This window comes from Lepeophtheirus salmonis, chromosome 5 (genome assembly GCF_016086655.4).
Source record: "Lepeophtheirus salmonis chromosome 5, UVic_Lsal_1.4, whole genome shotgun sequence".
Classification (NCBI taxonomy): Eukaryota; Metazoa; Arthropoda; class Copepoda; order Siphonostomatoida; family Caligidae; genus Lepeophtheirus; species Lepeophtheirus salmonis.
In genome coordinates this window covers 19,586,192-19,613,911 of record NC_052135.2, presented here as the reverse complement: position 1 = coordinate 19,613,911, position 27,720 = coordinate 19,586,192, and the positions used below count along the sequence as shown (strand labels likewise).

Sequence of the window (27,720 nt, the reverse complement as noted above, 5' to 3'; positions counted from 1 at the left end):
TTATAAAGTCAAGTCCCTCTAGTCACTACCAGGAGTGACTTATTTCAAATGAATCGAGAGGAATTACCTTAGTTAAGTTAATAACTCTAGTTATCATGTCCAATGTCTTTAATGACCTTTGAAGAAACTGTTTTAGATATTTCCTTGATATTCGTAAATGGCAAATATTTGTTTTATTTCTTCTGCATTTTGTTGTTTTTAATTATCTTAAATAAGTTTTTATGACCGTTTTTTTACTAGCTATAATAAATTATATTGAAAAACAACTTTTATATATATATATTGTACAGGTAGGTACGATTTGAGTTCTTTTATTTCAATAATAAAACAAATGAATGACTGTTGCCAATTTTTTAGAGTATGGACTTTAGGATCCATTTCCGAGTAACTGTCTAAAAAAATAGTTAAGTATAAGTTCTTATTTTATGTATATTTTGAGTTACATAAAATATAACTTAGAACACGTGTAGTTACAACATGAACAGTTTTTTCTTTATTTTTCAAAGTCAAAAATATTATGCTTTAATTTTTGAAAAGGTTTCATCTAAGTATAAAGTAATTGCTAATGTGTGTACTCATTAATGAAAGGGAGTAACATTGCCTATGTTTTATCAGTCCTTGTTGGACTCAGACTAAATTTTAGGATCAACATCACATTAGTTCCTACCCTTGCGCTTGCTTGATACAGAGTGGGATTTGTGTTTGTTTCCTCTCTCTGATAGCAGCTCACAGCTAATTTGATGAAATGCCATACCACCTATACTGATCTCCTCTAAAAAAATACTTCAAATTCTCAGGATTACTATTTTGATTTTCGTATTTTTATTATATCGGCAGATCATATTTTATGAAACTCTATGTATATTCATGCAAAAGTCATGGATAGAGAGATTGAAATTATAAAAATTCTCATGAGCATACACGAATGTATATGTCACAGTAGAGATTGAAATCCAGTAGAATCGTTGATTCTCCTAGTAGAGATTATATCCATATTCTCTCCTACGACAAATTACAATTTTATTCAGGGAGATAGTAACACCTCGAGAAATCCAAATTGGAGAAAAACCGGGCCTGAGCAAGGTCCGCAAACAATTCATCTGGTTGAGGGAGTGGGTGCAACAGCTTGTTCACTACTGGAAAGATGGTTTGAGTAAAGTCGGCACAAACCCGAACACTCCCACCTGGTTTGAGGACTGAAACGATTGGAGAGGTCCATTCTGACGAATCAATCTTGGAAATGGTACCACGCTTCTGCATCTCTCCGATCTCCGCAGCGACTTTCTCACGGAGTTTGAGTGGCACTGAACGTGCTCTGATGTAACGGGGACGAGCATTATCTTGCAGGTGGATCACTGCTTGTGTATGTTTCATTGTACTTCCTTTGGAGTCGTCGAATATAATGTTATGCTTCTTCTTTTGAATTTCCATACGGGATTCCGTAGAATCGCCAGCCGTACATGCATTGGTGGAATTTTTCAGCTTCCCCAAACCGGAATCTAGGCAATCACGAAAACCAAGGATTGGCTGCCCAATATCAGATACAATAAACTTAAGAAGCACCGGGTCAGAACCATTGAATGCAACAAATAACCTGATAGAGCCCAGAGTCTTGAACTTTCCCCCCCACCAACAACCTCTATTGGACCCGTATTCTTGATCACCTTTGACATATCAACCAGATGTTTCGGTAAGATATTCAAGTTCGAGCCAAGGTCGAGTAACAGTTTAACTCCCATTTATCTCAGGAAGGCATAGGCCCTATCCCCTACTCCATCATTCAACTGGAAAGAGATGGAAAAACTAGACGGCGCAGATGACGGACAGCATACTCTAAACTGGCCCATCTTCCCACACCGGGAATACTCCTTGCCAAACGCAGTGCATTTTGACTTCTGGAAGACATGGCTCCTTCCACAAAACTTGCAGTTCCCTCTCTCCATCTTTGGATTAGCCTTTTGCGTCGACCACGTCCCTTTGGAGTGACGGACACCTTTTGACTACTTATACTCTGATGCCATTACAGTTTCACTCGATCCCATTTCTTTGGCGTGGCAGATGGAGGTTTCCAATGCTCTGGCTAATGGCAACACGTCTGTTAATTTTGTGTTGCCTCTCTCCAAGACAGTTTGGCGTGGGGACGACGTGTTCTTAACCTCCACGTCGAGAATAATTTCGCCTTCGAACGAAACTTTGCAGCTCCCACACGCAAAGCGACTAAACTTTGCCTGGCCACGCAACCGAGTCATGTAATCATCCACAGGGTCCCCGACTCCCTTTTTCATCTCAGACAGCCGGAAGCGTTCAAGCAACATACTTTCCGTTGAGAAGAAAGCATCCCCAATTGCCCTTAACGTCCATAACGAATGGAGAGGGCTGCTGTACCCCCAGCTGTCCCATCGTGCCTGAAGAACCATCTCCAGTAGCTTGAGCACCATTGTTGAAATCGAAGGACTTGGGATCACAGCCACAACCCTCGATGTACTCTCTCACCAATGCCACGAGTTCCACTTTCTTTTTAGCCCTCAACTCGTCCTCACTTCCAAGTTCCAACCTGGAACATTCGCATCTCAGCTCTGCGAGTGTGAGCCTCGGTAGTAGTTTCACCATCTTCGTAGCCACTTGTAGTGGTCTGCGAACACCACCAACAGACGGAAGTAACGGACTAAAGTAAAGCCAAAAAGAAGACCTTTCGATTGGGGTACAATCATACACTAAATATATATTCTATAAGGGAGTACACTTAAAGAGGATGTACATAGACATAACTATTAAAATATATCAACACGTAAAACAAAAGATACATTACTATCTATTTAAAAAAATCCTTACGTCATGAGCTAAAAGTATATAAAAGGCAATACATAACAAGAGGGATATTTAGGGACGTAATACGACTTATGTTTCAACACTAGTTAGTAGTTTTTGTACAGGGCTGTAGAGGGAGGGATTGGCAGTGGGCAGTCGGCACTGGAGATGAGTGATGGATAAGAGTAGGATACGAATGAATTATGGTGTGTATTGATTAGAAATCACGTCATGATAAATCTGTATTAGTGAGTAGAAATAGAATCCCAATTCATTAATATTATTTATACCTTGGGAAATACAAGTTAATCCTATTATTGCTCCTAATCCTTCTCATCCATCGACAATCATCAATTTCATCATCTTCTTTTATTTTCACAATTCCAATTTAAATAAACAATAACTATAAGCAAATTGCTCGGGCCCCTAACTAGTAACTGGGACTCGTAATAGATATATCATTCATCCCCCTCACATCCAATCAAAACTGTTCAAACTTCAAAGCGTAGTTTTCAATGCATTTTGAAGGAATCACGCAACACTACTAATATGGTCCGTCACAAATAATCCTTTTAATTCATATACAGTACATTTCTTCATCAAGAGGTCGAGAAGAGGATTGTACTAGAGTTTTAGAACTAGATCAAGATGGGGACCTCGTCCATGAAAGTCTGCGTGTATTTCTGAATATGATATATAACTTATCACAATCATAGATTATGTTGTGCCCACTTCGACCCTTCACTTGTGCTTCCCTCACTGTACCTCGAGGAAACAACTCGGTTCTTTGTAGTAATTAACCATCTTCATACTACTGGGAGGATTTTGTATCCTAACGAATGGAAGTAAAAATATGGATTCAAGACCCTTCCAAAATAAAACATGATTTTTAGTGGTTGATAAATACAAGAATCCGATTGATCTGTTGAGTTGTCGAGCTTTGAGGATTGAACAGGATAAGGAGATCTTTACAGTTTGTGGTTTAAGGTTGAAATATCATTTACTAATATAATAATAACTATAATTTTTATTTCACAGTCAAATTCAAACTCAGAAAGTCCATGCCTTGGATGCAATATTGGACATCGATAACTATGAAATTATAAGGAACTTCGTTCTTAAAGAGCGAATCGAAATAGATAATATTAATTCTTGTTTTTGTAAATATAAATGATAAAAATATATACTTAAAGTCAAGATTTTATTATTTTAGATCTATTGTGTATCGATGAAAAAAAAAGATGCTTGAAAAGTTTAATTCTTCAAAAACCGTTTCTGTGGCCTATATCTCCATTTGAAAATGAAATTTGTAAAATTGTATTTACTTATAACTTATGTTATAAGTTATAATGCTGAATTTTAACAGTTTCATTAAAGTTCCTTCTGTAAGTTGTACAGAAGAATATAATCCTCAATTTCCATTTTGAGGAAAAAAAAATGTTGCACAAAGAACTATTTCGGATACATAAACGATTCAAACAATGCACTGACCTCCAAATCGAATCAATTAAGTATTTGTGTAGGTACAGTATATATATGGATAGGCTGTCAGAAACCCCCTTCTATTGTATAATACAATAAATTGTTATATATTTAACCTTTTACTTTAATTAAAAGTAGCTGTATTAAATCGTTGGAAGCAAATCGCTCAATATAAACAATTTCATTAAATATAAAAGTTGGGGCATAATTCAGAATCCTTTATTGATTCCACTTGATTTTTTATTCAACCTTCGCTATACAGAAAAAAGATAATATCATACAAGAGTTGCCCATTCATGATAATTTGCTCTTTGTATACCACTATCAAGGGCCATTGAAATGGTATTTCATAATGTTTTTCCTAATGAATCATTTAATATATTTATGAACTTCCTTTGTATTTTAAAGAAATATTTTTATTCATGAAATAATAAAACTTCTGAGTTCTGCTATATGTAGCAGAACTCCTATATGCTTAAAAAATTGTATTATGACTTGTTTTTACATACACCAATAGTAGAAGGGTGGCATTTTGTTGTACATGGTAGTTTAGCTTTTTTTACATTTAAAAAGAATAGAAAAACAGCTTCCTTTCCATAAACAAATACCTGATACATTCTTAGTTTGCCCTCCATAATTATTATTTCTGAATGCCTGGATGAGGGTCACGTCTTCGAGATTTTTGGGATGAATGCATTGAAGAGCTGAGAAACTGACATTTCGCATGTCCACAAGATCATCAGATCTTAACTTTGATTTATTTTTAGTGAACTGATTCAAGTGATTCAATAATCTTCATCACTCATCTCCAGTGCCGACTGCCCACTCCCAAGCCCTCTCTCTACAGCCCTGTACAAAAACTACTAACTAGTGTTGAAACATAAGCCGTATTACGTCACTAAATATCCCTCTTCAATGTTGGAATGAAATGTACAGGAGTTAACTTACTGGGAATGAAATTATCGGTCACGGTACCATAGAGACTTGGCTTGGCGTCATATTTTCGAAAAAAACACAACTTCTTCAACTTTGAAGAGTGAATTCGCCATGGAGGCTGCCTAATAAGTTATGGAGTAATAGGTAAGTATATTCATCACTCTTAGTGGACAAATACTGATGATGTGGTCTTCATTTTGCCACTTGGTTGGTAGCTTTATTCCTCCCTATCTTAAAAATTCAAACGTATTAGCGAACATAGAACTCTATAGTTCATAGTTCATTTTTTTTTATTTCTTAAGTGGTTTGAAAATAATGCTGCTTTTCCTTATTTTTCATTAAATCAGATATCTCGTTCATCATTATTTACTGTATCTATTAGGGACTTATATTAAAATATTATACTATCTCCTCAAGCAAACATTTGGGTTTCGGTATTTGGTTTAGAACTTTCCTTTTATCATTAAATATGTTGTCTCTCAATGATACTTTTTCTTCTTTTTTTACGCTTACGAATGTTTCAACAATTTTCGCATCCCTAGTCCGTAGTCATAGAAACATACTTGATTAATGTACAACCATGTGTTCTTTGCCATTTAAAATGTTAACTGTGTATTCAAATTCGATAATGTATCATTCAACGGGTGTTTTGTACAATTTATGCAAAACAAAGTGCAAAAAGCCAATTATCGGCATTATAAATATTGGAACTGATGATGTAGGAGCTGGGATAAAAAAACGTAGGTTTCAATAGTTATTAAATCTATTAATACTTTATAAAATAAAAACAGAAATAAACGAATAAGATTGGTTGGTTCATATCTTTTACCTTGTGCTAATAAGATATTAATAAACGGTCATGGAAGAAATAAAATCAAAATCAATGATATGTTGAATAATTGAAATTCCTATTAATTCGTGTAATCAGTTTACTACAGGTGCAATAGTGCATTTGAAATGCAATATACTAAATTAGTAATGGAATCCCCCCCCCCCTCCCCAACAAATCTGTTAATTATGAAAAATACAAATTGTTTTTATTTGTAAAACCAATACTCTCCCGATTTCTGAGCTAACCCACCCAAACAAAATCAATTGCACTTAATGCCATTTTTGTCTTAGATTTTTCGCAAAAAAGTTTTGAAAATGTCAATAGACAAAACATTAGTGCCGCTCAAATAATCAAAAGTGTACTCACACTCACTACCCCAATTAGGTAGCGTTGTTTGGCTCCCACTTGCTTGTACGCACACCAGCTTTTGTTTAATCGGTATTCATCTTTATTAATATTGCAAAGAGGGTCTATCTGTCAATGCCTCAAGTTTGAAATTGTGTTTAAAATCTAAGAATTACGGCACTACTTTATATAAGAAATAACAATATATCAACAAGTTTATGTATTAAAGCTTAGCACGTCATATAAATAAAGAAACCCAAATGGGAATTCATATCTATTAATGCATTATCAATGCCAAATGTGGCCGTTGATTTGTTGACGCCTAATAACTCCGAGCAATTCCAGGTACTCCCACTAGTTTTGAAAAAGACATTTCCTTTTATATTTTAATGAGCAGAAAAGTAATTTTTTGGCTGAATCTAAAATTTTGAGCGCGCCAAATCATAAAACTTGATTGAGCGCTATTGATTAATTTTTTGCCGATAACGATTTTGTTACAAAAACACTATAAAATTAATTAATGGTATTTTGACAAAATTACAATAAATATAATTATAAAAACTAATTCAAGTACTAGGTATTTATGAGATGTTATGCATCTCAGTATTATGTAATGATGTAGTAGTCAACTATCTTCCCTTCTATTTTTGGGTGTATCTCTCTATATAAATGATTTGTATACAATAAATATAATTTATCCTAAAAAACAAAATGAATCATTTTAGCTTAATAATTATTTGGCTCAATTCCTACATCTGTAGGTGTGACCATAAATAAAACATGTTCAAATTGATGTATTATTGTCTAAAAATAAATGAACTAAATGAATGAAGAAGAAAACAAAGGCATTTTTTGCAACTTTTAATTTACTTTTTTTCTCTTATACAATCTACATTAATTGTCTTAAACCAGGATTGGGCAACCATTCGGAGTAGGAAACCCAAATTAGCTATGTAGTCTTATTAGACATATTTAGTTACTACGAATCAATTTTCTTGAACACAATCAAGATAAGGATTTTTGCATTGGGTATTCGTTTCATCAGATCAAAAAATTATTGAGTCGAGTAGGTACTATGTAAATTTATAAGTAACCATTAACTATGAATTGTTTTTTAAAATGATTTGTACATTACATAGCAAAATATAATTTGAGTGGAGTAGATCAACAATTAGAACACTACTAAGGGCCAAAGACTAAGAGATCCATAAATGACAAGCATACATAAGAGTTGCAATTATAACATTGTTGGATGCAATCTTTTTTAAGCTAGGTTCCCACATATACATAAAAGTGAAAGGCACCCAGTCGACGTCTTTAGATAAAGACTCTCTATAGGTGATTACAAAAGTTGTAAACACCACTCGGATATTTCACATGCATCTATAGGCTACCTATAAAGGAGCATCAAATGCCACCTAAAACAGAAAAAATTATTCAATCTTAATGTGCTTTTGCCAAAATGGTCCTTTTGCCTCAAGAGCAGATTGTACAATATGTATATATACACCTAAATCATTCTGATTAGTAAAATCTCAAATTTATTATACTAAAAGCAGTAATGAGGTTATTCGTCGAAAGAAAATTCATCTTCCAAAAAAAAATTAAAAATTAAATAAAGTCTGATATTTCGTCGTTTCGTGTTGTGTTTCATATGAATCCACAACATAATAGAAGCTAGGACTAACATTGCAGTTGGCCTAATGAGATATTTTTTAAGCAATTATTTTTTAAATAAATAAATGATTTTTTTATTATAAAAACAAAATAAAGGATCAAAAAGACATATTTCAAGAGTAATATTATTTTGTTTAAAAGTACATGAAGAATACACTAGAGGTTGAGTGATGATATCAAAATAATTATAAAAAATGAATGACAATAATAAAGCAAAAACGAAAATTTAAATTCAGCAAAACCCAAAATTACTTGGAAATTTAGTGCTGTATAACAAAATCATTGAAGTATGGAGTATGTCCTTCCGGTATGTACAAATAAAAGAATAACTCGAAGAATTATTGGGAGGAGAGCAGCTTAGCTGTCGGGACGTTTTATTATAATAGCTGCAAGCTGTTGTGAGATGACAGAAATAAACATAAATATTACTCGTTATACAGCGAGGACATATAGACGGGAATTACTTCAATGTCAATCCTCAATTCTACTCTGAGTCCAACAAAGACATACACGTATAGCTCCTCAGTAAATTCTTATACTTACTCTACGTTTTTCTTGAGCACACCCACTGGTTATTACTTTATACTTAAATGTACCCTTCTCAAAAATAAAATAATAATGATAGCTGCTTTAAAGAAAAAATAATGTTCAAAATGCAACTATAAAAAGTCGTTCCCACTTTAGAGGCCATCTTTCATACACTTCTAAATATGATGTACATATTAACCAGTATTACTTGTACCATACAGTGGCATTTGCACTTTTCGTAGAGGAAAAAAATAAACACATGAAAGGGGTTGCAGAAAAGAAATACAAAAGTTTGCAAGGCCGGGAGAGACGGGAGTTAAAATTATTTAAACAAAGAACCATGTCGTTTATGAATGATTTCTTTTGTTAAAAGTGAGAAAACAAGGTTTCTAAAAAAAATATCGGAACATTACAAAGTCTGAACGAAATTTGTCCGTGGATTATTCATTTTTTTTTAATTTTTTCAACTGGAAAAAATTTATCACGTGTTGCCAATTCAAAGCTTTCATTCTCTTTACATTATTATTAAGTTTTAATTTATCCAAATAAACGATCTAACAAAAACACATACATTTAATAAGTTATAATTAATGTCAACCCTATAGTAAAATGATATTATGTTTAACACTAACTTATTCAATTGAGTCATTATCAGGAAAATTTGGCTTTATTATTTTAGGTTATATTACTTTGAAGCAAACTGTAACAATAGAAAGAGGCCCTAGTAGAATTTACAAAAAAAAATAATAATAATGTTATGGAAAAGTTTTTAGGTTCTATACCAAGCTATAAAAGTTCTTGACACTTTAATTACCTATATGTTGTAAGTTTTCTTAAAGTCTAGTTATTGGTTTCTATAGGTCAGTTGTATCACTATTATTAATATTATTTTGATATATGGGTTTACACTTTACTATATTTTATATGGGGTTCTAGAATCTATAAAAAAAAGTAATATTAAGATCAAAAATACAATTTTTAGAGGTATTGTTCTCGAAATTATTAACAACCCTTTGGTTTTTGAATTGGGCTTTCTAAACCAATAAATGGAATCACACTTATCAAATTCGTATATCAAAATCGTATATTTGCCAAAATTATGAATTTTGAATATTTACTGTTTTTGAAAAATACAATCAATGCATCTTTGTCAAATCAAAAATTACGAGCATGTTTTTTATTGAAGAATCTTTGGTTAATCTTCTCAAATTATAGTAAATTATTTTTTTTTTTTGCATATCTGCGAATTGGAAAATAATTAGTCATTTTCAATAACATCTAACTGATTAAATATATACAATGGTTGTTTTTTTTTTAAATATAACAACTCATAAATTGTATATTGGAAAGACTTCATCGCAAAATTTACTCAATTGTAGTTTAGATCATTTATATTTCGTCTCTAAAATATACCATTTGTTTCTAAAGTGTAATAATTGAATGTTACAATCCGTACACAGAAAATTGCTTATGTTGAAAATTGCCGGTTTTTGTTAAAAATTTCAGTTTGGATAATATTTTAATACATCAAACATCATTTAATTAATTTGAAAATAGTAAAAAGTTTTTTGGTGAATTTGAAAATGCAAAAATAGCTTAAAAAATATTTTTTTTTTCCACTTAAACCAAAAAAAAACAAAAAACTTTAATTTTGCTTTTGAGTGCCATTTTTAATATAAATTAATATTTTATTAGACATACATTACAAACTTTCTTATTGAATGAAATAAAATATATTTTTTCTTTCCTAACATGCCATGATACAGTATTTCATTAAAAAAATTCCATTTTTCATAAAATAAGGGATGTACACATGAGTACAATAATTTTAAGGACCAAATGCACCAACTCGACTTAAAGTCGAGCTTCATTGTAATGATAATTTTTTCCCATAAATTTAAGCCAAGTCGGTGAAATTGGACCTAAGTTTATCAAAATACAAAAGCCTTAAATATTAAACTAAGATTATTTAAGAAAATATTATGTAGTTATATTCTAATTTTAATCAAAAGTAAGATTAAAGAGTAATTCAAAATTACCATGAAAGCAAAAACAAAGCTGAATCCTTTTGAAACTGATAAGTCTATTTCATTTTACATTGAAGTATTATTCAACTTGAAATTTTTAATAAATTACTTGCAATTTTCCTAGAACCACTGAAATCATCAAAATATTGTTTAGATTTTTTCAATTTGTATAAAAAAATGTTCTTTATATGCACTAATCATTATGTTAAACTTGGATAATTTATCAGTATTACATTTCACAAAATAGAAAATTGTCTAAAAGTAACCCTTGGCAACTTCAGCTTCAATGATTCGTTATAAAATACAATTTTATATATTTTATTGTCTTCAATTTTGAATACTAATCACTTGCAATAAAAAATAAAGACATATTTGAAATCTTAACTAAACATATAATGAAATCTGAACTCTAATTAAAATTTAATTAAGCTAAAGGAGAGTAAATTGCATTATACATTCCCCATAAACACGCTGTTAATTTAATTTTCGGAAGAAGGAGTTAATTGTATTTTACGCAACCTCATCTTCTAAAAAGTTTTATTAATCACAGACTAATATCTTGTCCTTTGCCGTTACCGGACAAAAACAAAAATTTACTCAGTATTTTGTTGTCCACTGCCTGTATTTCTGTTTTTTATCCCCCTAATCAGTAGTCTTAACGTTTATTGCTTGAAATAGAATTACTCTTGTTAAGATGTGCACAATTCCGAATTAACAATTATTAAATAATTATTCCATTGTTGGCAAGAAATTACAATAAACTGCCTAACTAAAAGATGATTTTGGACCTTTTTTATATTTATTTTGTTTGAAATATTGCGTGGTACAATAAAAGTAACGACATCCTCTTTTAACCTGATATAGTCTCGACTATTTCATGAAAATATGCGTAGAAGTTTTCAATTTTGATTAAAAAAATAATATTAATCAGGGAACGATATTTAATTTATTAATTTTAAATATTGACTGCGGTACGCAGTACATATCGTTATTAATGTTATATTTTGCAGCCTTTCCCGGAAAGAGAACAAAAAAAAAACACCAAAGTCAAACAGTAGTTAGTATGGATGTGGTTTTCGGGTATCTTTTTGGTGAACGTGTAATCGCGGGTAATGAATCTTTGGACCCGATTAAACCCGACTAATAATTCGAGTACTTAAACGAGTTTCATTGATACTTGAGTATTTTTTTATTACATGCGCGTCATCAATGAGAATGTATTATATCACTCTTCTTGTCATATATTTTATAGCTATAAAATAAACAAAATACAAAATAATTATACATTAAGCTTAATTAACTAGTCGCTTTGCATTTGCGCCTCGTCTTGTCAATGTTAAAATTGACTTAACTTTATTCCTAAGGTGCAGTATCATTTCTTGATAATTACCTCTTGAACTACCAAATTAAGAGAGTGGGGAAAACAATAAAATCTTCATCTGGACTCCATTCATAATAATCAAATAATTCTTCCATACTACTTCCAGGTCTATCCAGGTCCATGCCTTGGCAAGTTGAAAAAGGATCACACTCTTCCTCACACTTCATCTAATAAAATAAAATACCTAGGCAAAGTTTATTTTTATTGATGAAATAAAAATACATTTGTTGAAATATTTCTATGGACTACAAAAGAAAATCAACAGACCTTAGATTTGTAATCATAAAATAAACTTAATAAAAATATACGAGGTTGCCTTATTTAAATACAAATAGCTTTCTTTTATTGTCTACAGTAGGATATGCTACAGTTTTCAAACATAAATGGAGTTAAACGGGTACCCGACTCGGAAAATAAATACCCAGATTATTTTGATCAAATATTACCCGTGAAGAGTTTTTACCTTCCGAGTACCCCTTTATACGGGTCAAATGCGGGTATATTTTTCATTGATGTTCCGGATACGAGTCCAAGGGTAAGGGGTATTACCCGAACCTATCACTAGTAGTTAGCCAACTCTTCCTAACCTTGGAGTTATTATTTAATCATTGTTCTCAGCTTAACAAAAGATAATTAAAATTTAAACAATCAACGTCAAGAATACTGATCAAAGGAAAAGAAACAGAAAAACTGACAACTGAACGCAAAATAAAATGTAACTTTTTGTCTTATTGAGGTAAGGCCGTGAGTGTTCGTGTATGATAAATAGACATTTGACTTTTGTGGAATTTTCAAATTTTGAATAACAACAAATTGATTTATGTACTGTTGAGCCGAAACATGAATGGACAAGAGGAAACATTTATAAATTACGACAATCTAACGATATGTGATGTCCAAGGGATTGAGGTTGATAAAAATAACTACCTCAATACTACTTACACAAAAAAAAATTCTATATTTTTCCATGGCTATTTACTATCTTCATGTATATTTTGGGCATTGTAACCTTATATAATTATGCATGCGCTGACAATTTGGTGCAATTTTTATTAACATTTTAATAAAAAAATATTGGTATAGGGAACACCGTGGAGAGTTAAACACATGACTAATATAATTTATCCAATTAAATTTTAATCAAGATGTATTTTTAAATATGCAATCAAATTGTTCGGATCTCTTTCATCTGATCTGAGGTACTGAAACTCTTTCTTCAGGTACTTTCTTTAGAGAAATCTCTTAATGAACACAAAATCAAGTTAAATTATTTTTCTTGGTTCTTCCTAGATATTTTTTGTGAGTAAATTAAGTCAACTCCTCATTTAATTAATTGTTGATTTAATTTATTTTCTGAAGTTATTGTAATATATTATAATATATTTATTATAATGGTATAATATACTTAAATTTTATTATTCAGCACCTTGAAAATGTCAACTGTTTACATGGACAGCTTCAAAATTTGATGAGTTTTATTGAAATAAAAAAAACTTTTGACTAGTATAGTTCATGAGCAGATTTAACCAATAACAGGGTATGGCAAACCATTTCCCATTCATTGAGATAGAAGCAAAAAGTGTTACAACCGTCTCCTGTCTCCCCTAGATTAATATATTTGATATTGATTAAAAAAATTAAATTAAGTTGATATTAATTAAATTTGCACGGAATTGTTGTCTCAGAAACGTCGGTGTACAAAATTATTTACAATATAGTTTATTTTTAGAAAATAAAATAAACCGAATCGTGAAATCCACGTTGATTCTATGAAGTACCTGCTGTATTCATCTCAACAAAACGTATTTGCAAGGAGGGGCAAGTTATGTAATGGCGACGTCATTAATAACGTACGCGGATTTTGACAAAATTATTTTGTTTTTTTATAAATGCCAAATTTGTCAAAAATATTTTTTAAAAGAGATAATAAACTTTTTTTTAAATTTTAGAGCTAAAACTTTTGGGACAAGATATTAGACTTTTTGGAATAATTTTAACGAATACTTTTTATACCTTTAAAAGTTATACAGAAGTAGAGAAGACAATGGCCTCTCGATTTAATCATTTACAATCTGGTCAGGTCTTGTATCAATAAGTTTACAATTATCAAAAAAAAAAAAAAAAAATGATGAAGTTTGTATTTTTTTAAATTGAAGAGTGCTAGTTGAAAATAAAAATCTGCACTCCACTTTAAGAATAAATTATATTCTAACATGTTTTTATATTTGTTTCACACGGTGGCATTTCAATTATTATGAAGAAATATTATAATATTTATTTACATAGTTTTAAAGTCATGGGTCATCACTTTAAATAATTATTTTTCGTCTAAAAGGTAAGACCAATTTTTGGTGTTACAGGTAAGGTAACCCAATGAGAAATAAGTAATAACATATTTAGTATCACTTCACAAATCACCATGTAAGATTGGATATGTTTACTCATTTTAATGTTTGTTTACAAATCACGTGTGCCTCCTGTTTAAACATTCGTCATCCTATTGAGAAAATAATATTGGTATTCATTAATCATTTCATAAATCATTGTTATTTACCAAAGTGTTCTCCCGTATCCAATCAAGATGGGCAGACACTCTTGTGTAAACACCAGCAAAGTCCTTCTTAGCACATCCATTTCCAAAAGACACAATTCCTGCCAAAGAGCATGTGTTATTTTCCACTAATGTAAGAGGGCCACCACTATCTATATGGCAAGCATCAGTGTCTGTTCCAAAAGCACAAATGTATTTATTGGAAAGGGGGCGACGATATGGATCATTGTTTCTACATTTGTCATCACCATTCTCAAGGACATGCAAAATTGTTCTTTTCATCACGGGACTCGATTCATAATTCTCCTCTGACGTTGTTCCCCATCCACTCACTACTCAAACATTGAAGAATATAAATATGCATAAGACAGTTTTCTCTATCATAAGGGGGCATTAACAAAACACAGAGCACCATAAGGGGACCCGGGTTACAACGACATATATCCTTATTGTGGGAGGGAGAATGGTTAACTTAAAATCATGTACACATGAATGACGTGCCTAGATGGAATAAACGACCACATAGGGAACATGGCACAAACAAATTAATGTAATGTTTTTTTGTTTTTTTTAAAGTAATTAAATAAATATGGGTAATATATATTTCTTGTTGGAGTCGGTTCGAACAAAATAATCTTTTTTTTAATTATTATGATTTCATTCAATTAGGATCTCAAGTTTTTAAATAAATTGTGGCAAATGAATAATAATACGTACAATCAAAAATATTAATTGACTTCAAATAAAAAATTAATCAACACTAGTAGCATATTTTGAGGTAATTATGATAAGGATGACCGACTTCCATTTTGAACATTGTGACTCAAAATCAGCCATTCATACTGTCATGACAATTGTTTAATATTCGGTGGAATTGCATGAGTGAGTGACATTGGGAGGAAATGCATGAGACATGATAGCAGTGAGACTGTATGTCTAAAACCCCTGGACTAGTGGCTTTAATAAAAGAATTTTCTGCTTACCCACTGCTGGCTTTTTGGCAAATAAATTATCTGGGTTGGAGGGAAGACATATGGGTCTCACGGCAGTGTCAAATTCGATATCCCGATCCAATTTCAAAAGTGCTATATCATTTTGAGCTCCAACGGCATTCCAATCATTGTGGAGTTTAGTGGACTCTATACTATAAACTCTTTCATCAGAAATAGGATTGGAGTCATTCAGTAACCCTAAACTGACTTGTAAATGATGGGTATTGTGTAATATGCAGTGAGCAGCAGTAAGGATGTATTTCCGCCCAATCACACTCCCTCCACAGAGTCGTTCACAGATGTCGAAAAAGCACATCTCTATATTAACTTGCCAGGGGATTTCATTTTCCTTCACGACTCTTCCTCCAATAATTCTTCCTTCACGACTCCCACAGGACATTGCTCCAAACTTGGAAATACCACAGTCTGAGAAGATTTTGAAATAAATACACGTCATAATTTGTAAATCCTGGTCTAAGAAACCATAGACTTACTGCAAGAGTTTGATTCCTTCCCCAACTCATCTGCAAGACTACTATACGTAGGAAACGCTTCATATTCAAATAATTGAATAATAAAGGTAAAACAAAATGTAAGGATTTGAACTTTGGACATTTCTCCAGTGATATTGGAGGAAACTAATAATTAATCGTGCCTTGTTGAATTTTTAACAAGTGTTTGATACGTCCCTATTTTTTTATCTAGTAATTATGTAATTCAAAAGTATGTCAATGATAACTTAATTAATGAATCGGTGTTCCAAGTCATGCAACGAGTTTACTTTTAGATGGAGCATATTTTTAAATTTTTAAAAATTTTGGTCTCTATGGTATTAAAATATTTTTATTTTTTTATTTAACATATCATTTGTAATTTTTGAGCAGTGTATATTAAGAAATAACTGAATGGCCCTCAAGTCTTAAAAATTTACAGTTTCTCTAAAAAGAAGAATATGTTACTTTTACAAGATATTACAGCTTTTTTTATTGAAATAACAAATTCAGCTTAACAAAATTACTATCAAAAACTATTCACAAAAATCTAGTATTTATTTTTTCAAAAATACGATAATTAAAGTTGAATAAATTGTAGCTGTTTATCTATATGTTTGTTCGTTACCGTATATTAATCAAATAATTTGATTGATATATAAAAAAAATTACAAGGATATATCATATGTTTTATATAGGTACAGGTTTGATGACGTTTTTCCAGACCTATATTTTAGAAATATACTTAAATGACCAAATTTTCTAAAATAAACCAAAAATGTATTTAAATAAAAAAAAGTTTGCAAAAACTTTTTTAGAAAGATAAACTTATTAAAAAAATACATCTGTAGTCATTTGAGGCCTAGATCAACAACATATATATTAATTTATTATTACTATTAAAAAAAACGCAATTTCTTCTCAAAAAATGTGAAAGTTTATAAAACTTTATGACCGTTGAGCTACCTATAAATATTTTTCGAAAAGGATCAAAATTGGCCAATGATATGTTAATATTAAAAAAAATATTTTGTGACTTTAAACACCAAAAACATCGAAAAATGTAAAAATAAGCTACACCCTAGTATAGGTATTTAATAGATATATATATATCCAGAATCTACACATGTTTGACCCCAATGTCAATTTATATTTTTTTAATTCAACATTTTTCTAATAAGATCCCCACAATGTAATAGGATAAAAATCTGCATGTTTATGGATCATACAAGGGACCTCAAACACTTACTTTTAAATATACTTAAAATGGCCTTCAAAATACCCTGAGGAATTGGCACACTTCTCCTTCTTCATTTTGATAGAGTATAGTTAATCCTATAAAGTGGAACATTATGAAATAACAAAGCTGACAACATGACAAAGCTCCTCCTGACGGATTATTTAGATATCCAAAGAAGATAGAGAGTCGTAATGACATTCTTGAGCAAATAAATGAGCATTAACTAGCTACATGAATCCCATTCCTTGGCAATCTGTCTCAGAAACCGGTTTAATGTATATTGTTCGCTTTAAAATGAGGATTTAATTTTTCATGCTGCATTCCTCATATCAAATATGTGTTTCAATATTCAACTATATACCTTTTTATGTTGTTTGTTCTTTTATTCCTTACAATAAAACAGATGGTTAGGAGTAGAGGCTTTATTCATATCAGTTCATTGAACATATTCCCAGACTCTTAAGTTAAATAATGAGAGTGCGCTTTTAATAAATAATTTTAGATTTTGGAATCTCAAATAAGCACAAAGATTGTATATATATATATCAGAAACGTATATCTAGGGGGTGATACCGTAAATACAGGCAGCATTATGGGCTCTTCTAAAACAATGTTTTAGCTTCAAAATTTAATGCTTAAATGATCGTGATTTTTAAAATCCTAAATGACCGAGGTATCAAAAATGAAATGATGCTATTCAAACACATGACTTTTTAATGTGACGTGATTTATTTTATAAGATATTAATTTAAAAAAACACCAATTATAACCCTATATACGTAGATTATTCTACTTATTTCAAAGAAAGTTGTCAATTTATTTTTTTAGATTTATTAATTGCGGAGAAAAAACAAATAACTTTCATCTATACTAATAAGCAAAGTTTGTCTGTCTTTATGTTTGAATTTATGAAAATATATATGAATCACCAATATAGTGTGCCATAATGTATATCATATAGCAATATGGTCGTATACTATTAATGGAATATTATAGGAATGTACATGTATAAAAAGAACACTGTTCTTTTACGTAGCTCACAATTCATGTGTATTTTCAGTATATGTAATGATTTGAATTAGATATAAACGCTGGTATGTTAAAATTAATTTTTTTTTTTTTATTAATGAACGCTCCACAGAATTAAATAATATTAAGTTATTTTTTTCAATTTTTATTACTATTTTTTCATTTTTGAGGACAGAACGCGCGAATGAATATACATCAGTATTAATTTGGTACGTGTGAGTGTACACATCAAAAATAGAAAGTAACACTGAAAATTCCTGGCAGACTTATTTTTTATATTAATTAAGCGAAAAAAAATCGCTTTATTACTCCAGGCAATGTCAAGTACTAGTGTAAGTGAAATAATAGAGTGTTTTTGTTTTCAATTGGAACTAAGGAAAAGTTGACATAAAAATGTAATGGAATTAAATATTACACCCCCGTAATTCTAACGTTAAACTCATTTGTGTATAAATATTAATGTTTTTGATGACATTTTTTTTAATGAGTAAAAAACTTTTTTTTTTACTATTTCTCTAGAATCTTGGGAGTATGAAAAGAAAAAGAAATTTGAAATCTTTTTGTTCATTCCTATGAATGGAATGAAAAAGTAAAAAAAAAATTAAAGTAGGAAATAAAATATATTATAAGAAAATGAGTTGAAATTTTATATTAGATCAATAACTATTAATTATATTTTTGCTAATTCAATAATTGTGTAGATTTTTAAAGTAAGTCTTATGATGAGTGCTCATATCTACGCAGTCTCCATGGATAAGTGTTTTCTTCTTTTTTTTCTTTTTTTTTGACTTCATTTGTATTCAAAAAATTACTTTTGAATAAAAATAACAAATTTTACCTAGAAAATATTTACAAAAAATTTATAAAGTTTACTTTTCTTTGTATTTTAATTGAAAGTATAAGATTATATAGCAATAACACAGTATTAAAATTTTTATTTTATGCAAATTTCTCAAAATTTGAGTTGTTGTCGACTTATTGCAGATCAAACTTTTTTTAGAGCAATAAAAAGATAAAAAAATTGACATAAAATATGGATTTCCTTTAAAAATGGCCCAATTTTTTTTTTTTTTTAATTTCAAAACCCTATAAAATAGAAATTAATAAATATAAACAGCTTTTAAAAGTTTTAAGTACGATTTCTACTTTTAAAATCATGCTTTTACATGCGTGGGTATAAATATAATAGAAACTTTAAGTTTGAATTACTTAATACATATGTCACTAAGTCAACATTTTTCACAAAAATGTTGGACAAAGGACAAAGTTTTTTTTTTTTTAATTCTTTGAACATAAATCAAATCAAATATCACAACTTATAATGAAAATTAAAAGATTTAATAGTGATGACGAATACCTTAACCTATATTTGTTGTCAGTATCAAATACATTTCGTTTCTTGACAAAAAATATCATTAATTATCCGGAAACTTTAGTCTATTACCGATCATTTTTAGACCTCCTATAATCAGTCGATTTAATCGATATCTCGATATATCAGCCAAGCTTGAGCATCTATATAATATATTACTATAATTTCGTTACTTTTAATTTAAGTCTAGTTTATGTATAGTGATGTTACAATTAATTGGTATCGGAGAATCGAGGGGTTTTTCTTGAATTTCTCAAAAACTTTAATTTTTTTTTCCAAAAAATTTAATTTTCTTTAAATAATTATATACTATTGATTTTTTTGTGAATTTTTGTTGAGGTTGGAAATTTTTCAGATATCAAATTGTATATTTTTTTCAAAAGAATTCTGAAAACTAAATATATATATATATATATATATTTAATCCTGGTTACGCCCCAGATAACAAAATGGTAGTTTTACTAAAATCGCATCGGGATTTGATTTGATTTTTTTTTTTTCTAATCGTCCCTTCACCACTAATTTGTTTCATATTAAAAATAGGCGTATATAAATAAAAAAAAATTGCTCAAAGTGACTCTAAATGTTTAATGCTTATTAATAATTAACCTTCTTAAGCCCAAAAGGTATGTAAAAGTAGTTATTGTTGAATGGTGATTATTTTTAGGTTTATAAGTTTATACTTTCATTATTTAAATTGATAAAAGAAATTAATTCACCCAGTCGCTGAGCAAACTATGCGATACTGCTGTAATGTTATAAAAATAAGGCTAGACAAACAAAAAAATTGAAAACCAAACACAGCACAAATCTCTTTCTCTTTTTGGTTACGTCATCGGTTGCATTTTTTAGGTTAGTGTAATACATAAAAAGTAAAAAATGTAGTACTTTTAATTTGTGTCTTCCATTCATTCGTTATTTATTAACAATTTTCTATTGTTATATTCTTGTATTTGGGGCCCCAATGAGATCATTTGTTATGCTAGTAAATTTTCTAAACATCGTTGCAGATTAACCTTGTAATAATATCAATGCACTGGTGTTTGATTATTCATTTTTTTCATATTTATTATATCTTTTAGCCCTTTTATTTCATTTGACAAAACCATTATTTATGATACCATTGCATAGAATATATTAGCCTATTTGCATTAACAATCATTTTTTCTAATAAATTATTGAAAAATTATATAGGTGATATTTTGGGAAACAGTATCTATCTTTTATTAAACATAAAGGTACATCCCATACCATACATATAAAAATAGTTATATATTTTTTTTTATCTTCTTCAGAATAGTATTTATCTATTCCAGTTTTACTATTTCGAGGACTTCAACAAAATGGGCATTCACTTGTGTAAGGTCTGTGAACATGTGCTACAACAGTGGTAAGGCTAAAATGGAAGAAAAAAATGATTTTGCCAACATATGGTTAGGTGTGCACTCTAGTCTATACTATAAACTCATTCAAAAAAACTGTTTTCTTGTTTTTTTTTATAACAAAGGAACTAAAATATTTGTAATAACTTTCTTAACTACGTATAGAGCCTTTTTACGGACTTCATAAATAGCAACATAATGAAAGTGACGGAATCTTGGGGCCATATTTTTTACTAAATAAAATGAACACATTTCCAAAATAAAACTTCATCAAAGGGCTTCAATAATATAAAAAGGAATTAATACCTACATTGATTATCACTATTGATAAATATGAGTTAAAATAAAGTAATATATACGAAAAATCACTATGAAATGCCTATATTTGTGCAATTAATTATTTTTAGATCATTAAGGATAACGAAAGTAAGATAGTTAGAAATAATGTTTAAGTCCTTTTATTTTTTTTGGTCCATTGTGACTTTTAATAGTTTACTATTTTCCTTAATATCAAGGAAAAAATTGATTTTCATTGTTATAAAACTACGTTTTTTTAGGCTTCCAAAATGACCGACATTAACAATGCTAACATCACATGACAACACTTTATATTTAATGAGTCTTTTGAAATATAAATCTAGTCCTAATGTTAATCATATATCCGAGATATAAGTCAAAAATCTGAAATATTATTGTTGTTTTATTTCACCCTTTATGCCAAATTAACATACTTTCAATTAATATAAATATATAAAAACACAGTTTAAAAAAAAGTAAAACAAAATAAATGAATTTTAAATATTCGAAACGTTTTGTCTTCCTCAAAGAGATAATGTTGTGCCTTCTAAAAAATCCTCTCCCAATCCATCTGTAAAATTACTATTCAAAAAATTAAAAACGATTAAAGAGTGAAAAATCAATACTAACCATGTCACCATTTTGTAACAAAGATTTTAGGGAGGATATTTAATATTATATATTTATCAAATATAGAAAATTTTAATAATTGAATAATGTGAGGTAAAAAAAAATTTTATGCGAAAAATTAATTAGTATTAGTTTTATTCTGAGTTAATGAAATAACATAAGTCGTATTACAACACTTTTACATTGGCCTAGAAATATGTTTCTATATTATTATTTTTTTTTTTTCATGCTCGTCTATGGGAATTTATAAATACTTACAAATCCCACTTTTTGAATTCCTGAACATATCCTACTTGTTAAAAAAAATTAAATAGCAAGTGATGAACAAGCTAAATTTATGTTGGAGCTGGTGATTGTATAATTGGGAACTATACAACTCGATCCACAGGTTAAAACTTTACTGATGCATAACTTGAGAATATGTAACTCTTTTTTTTCTTCATTTAATAAGTATTCAACTTCTAATTTAATTATTTTATTATGATGAAAAAAGCTTATATTAAGAAATAATAAAAAGAGGGGTTTCGCGGGAATTTCTTGTAGGTGTAAATCTCCAAGAAATCCAAGGAAAACAGGATCCCGGGAGATAACTTCTAATGATTACACAGTACACTCTTGGGAAAAAATATTCACTTGAACTCAATGTGTGACGGTCCGATACTTGGTCGTTCCAAGTGAAGTTCATATACTTATTGTATATGAACTTCAAAGACAAATCCTAGATAAGATGGAATAACTATAGTACTATAATGTTTACTTATAGTTAATCAATCCAACTTCATCTGACCAATTAAAGGAACATTAACTCAATAAACAGCATTTGTCCTATGCCCCATGCATTAAATTAGACAATATGAGTCCTGCGTGAAATTATTTTCTTCAAAAGAAAAGATTCGAAATTAATTTCAAATTTAAAAAGAGAGGATCAGTCAAACCTACACTAAAATACGTTAGAGTCTCTTTGAAAGTGGACATGAACAAAGTATGCACGCAAGTGTAAGGCACTTTTGTCCCTTTCCCCGTGTTCTCATTCGCTAAATATAATGTACCGTCTCATAGCTAGGGTTTACAATTCAAACCCCTCTGCCTACCTACATATGTAATTTGTACAATCTACATAGCTACAAAGGTTTAAAAAAAGGCTTTGAACAAATCAAGTGATTTTAAATTCATAACTTGACGCGTTGTACTTTTTTAAGATATTTTTCTACAAAAAGTAAGAAAAAATCTCTCTAAAAAAACTTCAACGCGTCATAATATGAACCCAAATCACTTAACTTGTCGTTCCAATCCTTTTTTCGATCTTTACTATTAAAGATAATGAGAGCCCTTATAAAATAATCCCTCCACCTTTAAAGAGTTGGCCAACACCCTGGGTCCCTTTTTGAGTTAGAAAATAAATAATCCATTTGTCAGTAATTATTTATCCATCTTTTTTTGTACATACACCTATTAGTTAGGTAGGTTAGAACGTGGACGTGTAAAGTTGAGACATTTTAGAATGTACATACATATATATGTATGTACACAGGGTACTCCTCCCAGACAATCGATCGATCCATCATGTTATTGATATCCCCAAAAAAAACCGCGTGATGAGTTACACATGTACAATCTACATTAGAGTGGGTTTAAAATCAGAATTTGAGAAAGTGATGATGGGAAATTTATAATACTATAAAATAACTTTTCCATCCTAAATTTCAGGACTAATTAACCCTTTTGAAGCTTCCCCAATAGAGTGGTTTATTTTTCAGCTATTGTTGTATTTCGTTTACGGCAAGTGTAGGACAAGTTGTGATATGATAAAAAAATAACATATGTGAAATTGCATTTTTCCTAGGAGGTCATTTTAAGGTTGAACATCTCGATAAAATTATGAAAAAGCTAAAAACTGTTTAGTTTTAAATAATGAATATAGATACTAAGAAGCCATTTTTAATTATTTAAGAATAAAATATTTTGATAGACATTTTTCTGGAATAAAAGTTATTTGATATTGTTTTTCTAAAACTGTCTTATGGAGACAAAAAAGAGAAAAAACTTAAGAATATTTGATGATCCGCGTATTGTATAAATAAATTTTGAATCTTCCTCCTCCTCCCGCTGATATTTTGTTCAGTAATACTATTAAAAATAAGAAGTGAAGGGAAGATTGCATTAACCAATGAATTCGTCTATGATGGCTGCCATTCAAATGAAATTTTTTGAGAATAGTATCTGTTCAAATTAAAAACATCAACAAAAAAATTATTCATTGTTTACTGTTACTAATTATTTGATTTACATAACTTTAGCCATTGGTATTTTTGCAATTTGTTGGATTGTCTTTATAGCAGACATAACTGTGGGATATCGATGTACACAATACCTGTTCAGGAGTAATTCTGACGAACTTAAACTTTTTATCAAATCCAGTTGGCCGCCACGCAGACTTTTTTTTTTTTTTTTTTTTTTTTTGCTGTTTTAATTATTGTTTTGGAATAAATAAAGTACTTTTACATTCGATTTAAATAAAAATTATAAATTTCATGATATATTTGAATTTTTGAATTACTTGACTGATAAAAAGATGAACTATACACCACCAGCATTTTATGTCGAAATGCGACCCCCTCCCGCGTGCATCCGTTGAACGAACTGGCTCTGACTAGTACATACACACATATTCTGAAGGAAAATATTTAATTTTCTTATGTTATTCTCTCTTTTTGCTGCATAAGGTAGCTTGAGAAAGAAACATTAATAACCTTTGTTGTAGGTTATAATAATGGCTATCATCTTTAAAAAAATCTAATACAAGGATTATTACTATATTTTAATCTTAATTGACGAAGTAAAGAACTGGTGTTTCCATCTAAACTCTAAGCTAGATGTGCTACCTAAAATTGGCATCGTAGGAACTAGTCGTAATCGAAATTCGAAAAAAGTTGAAAAATAAACCGGCCTAAGTCTCAATTCAGTTGAAACATTATTTATACAAATTTTATTGATTTTTTTAAATATTTTTTCACATTATTGTGAATTATGTTCAGAAAATCTGATTCCTGAAGAAACTTGACTGATATTTTTTTACTATTATAATCAAACAGTTCAAGTCTTGTTTTATTTTTAAAAAATTGAACTCACAAATCAAATTTTGTATGTTTTGTCAAATATTGAGTTATTTTCATCTTACGCATGGTGAGTGAAACAATAGTATTTTAATGGGGGTATTATCAAACTTTAAAAAGATATTATCCATAATGTGGCACCACTGTACTTAGCTATAGTAATACACAAATAAGTAAGGAAGCTACTAATATACAAAAACAACTTATGGTTTTTTTTTTGGTTTTTTTTTCAATCTTTTAGCCACAAGACGGCGCCACTATTTTTGGTTATGTAAACAACCCCCTTTCAGTATACAACGCTCATGTCCCATTTCTTCTAATGCAATAATAATTATAAACAGATACCCTACATAACGCGACTTAATAATCAATGCTGTTGAGGATGTGATAAATTGTGAAACCAACCAAAAATTGATTGCAAAATATGTAGATTAATCTTGTCTGGAGGGAGTGAATGGAGTTAGGTATCCTTGCAAAGGAAATCAATTGTATGATAAGATAGACATTTTTTAAGACTATACGTATTGGGGAACAATCTCTCAAATCCAATTCTATCGGCTCATATTTTACTAGTGATGAAAACAAGCCGAATTAAACAAAGACCAAGCTTTTATTTTTTAAGACCGAGCTTTCAGTGTGGTAGGGATGTTCACTCCCAAACTTGCAATATCCAAGCCCAAGCCAATAATAGTACATAATCAACATTCTTTGAATGAAGAAAGGGGAACTGTTCCTTCTTCAAAATACCTACTGGAAAAGGCTATACGTTCAAAGATCCGAATGCTTTCCAAAGTCACTTATTTCCTCTCCTAATGAGGATGAAAAGGAATAATTAAAAACGATTGTTGAAACGTTCACAATTGATGTTGAATCTCCAATGTTATTAAACCCTTATTTGACAACTATTTCCATCGCTTTGATAACATCGGAAACAAGATACTTAAGCTCAATAAATACTATTAAGAAGAATTGCATAATGTATAATATTATTATTAACCTAATGTGGGTTATTTGTGAGGGCATCTTATTGCTATAATATTAATCATTATTAAACAAATTAAATTACAAAAAACAGCCTATATTTGGAGATCCAAAATTTTGAAGATTTTTAACAAGCCCAAGCATATGATTGTTTATAATTTTATAAATTTAATACCAATAGACAAATATTCCCGATTTTAAAATTCGAAAAAGTTGATCAAACCCCCTCCCTCCCCCCCCCAAAAAAAAAAAAGCCACCCTAATGTACATACAGTATTATTGTATATATGTACATAGAGAGATTTCTAAATATTATATTATATTATTGAATGAGGGCTGAACAACTACCAAAAAATAAGAAATACAAATAAAAACTGCTTCATCATTTCCAGAAGTTTTCTTCGTCTTGTTTTTACATTTATTTCATTTTTAGAGAAGGAGGAGGAGGCTCCTCCATTTTCAAATAAAGACATAAGAGCCTTTATCTATTCTTCTTCATATTTTTTTACTCTCTCTCTCTTTTGAATATATTCATTCTATCCTCCCCATACACAAAACCATCACCACAACCAACTTGACAATAACAACAACAAATAATAAGACTCTCTGTATATTTATTTAAGAAATCCATGCATTCATTACTAACGCCTTCAAATGATTTGTTAATATTGGATTAAAAAATAAAAAGAGAGAAAGATAAAGAATATATATTCCTCAGATTAAATTTCCTTATAATAAACAAAAATATCTACGTCATTTCTTTGTTTTTTTTTTAATATAAATATTAACATGTAGATTTAATAATACATAATAATAGTTAATAGGACAATCAATCGGGGCATGAGCAGAGTTATAAATCCTAACCATTTTGATGCGTGCGATTTCTGATGTTGTTGTTGTCAGACTAAACGATCTATAATATATTCTAAAGAAATTTCCTTGAGGAGAGAACATCCAAGTATGAAGTGTAAACACGAGTGTGTGTGCTTATGAATGAAGGAGCTGTGTGCGCCATCTAGTGAATATTGCTGATTTTTTTAGTTTGTGCATTTCCTATTCCTTTCAACTATCTATAGAATTATTATTCAATAACTGTTGGTAATTTCCAAAGCTTCACAATCTAACTGATAAAAATTCGACAAAACAACGCTCAGAACACTTTTATAGCAAAAGTAGAAAAAAAATCGACAGTTGACAACAACAAAAATAGCTAATTGTTGTGTTAGGGAGATATCAATGTGCTAAAAGTAGACTAAAGCTATAACCCAAGTGGCCAAATAATGACAACATGATCAATTTTTGAACAAGTTTAGTTTGTTAAGATAATACTTTTTTTTTGCTAAAGGTACTTAGAGTGCCATTTAACTACCTGATCGTTTTGTGAACTTACGTATAAAAATGCACTCTCAAGTTTTCATAGATTCACCAAGAAGGTGTTTTTATTGAACATGTAAAATTAGTTTTGACATCTGGGCTCTCAATTAGTCTAAGTATAAGTTGTTTAGTAGGAATTACTCTATAGGTAGGTAATGGCGCAACCTCCACAAATTCACACTTCTATTTGAATTAACAAGTTGTATTCTACAAAGGGAAGAAAAGATTACATACGTTACTGGCAAAGAATGA

At 30.0% G+C, this 27,720-nt stretch overlaps 1 protein-coding gene across 1 annotated transcript; it reads right to left on the bottom strand.

Moving 5' to 3' along the window:
• Window positions 1-14,265: 14,265 nt before the first annotated feature.
• On the bottom strand, window positions 14,266-16,176 carry LOC121118745 (trypsin-1). Its single transcript, XM_040713331.2, has 4 exons — window positions 16,054-16,176; window positions 15,551-15,985; window positions 14,571-14,899; window positions 14,266-14,513 (listed from the first exon to the last, which is right to left on the bottom strand). The coding sequence occupies exons 1-4, from the start codon at window positions 16,172-16,174 to the stop codon at window positions 14,481-14,483; spliced, it is 918 nt and encodes a 305-aa protein (XP_040569265.1). The 5' UTR covers window positions 16,175-16,176; the 3' UTR covers window positions 14,266-14,480.
• Window positions 16,177-27,720: the final 11,544 nt, after the last annotated feature.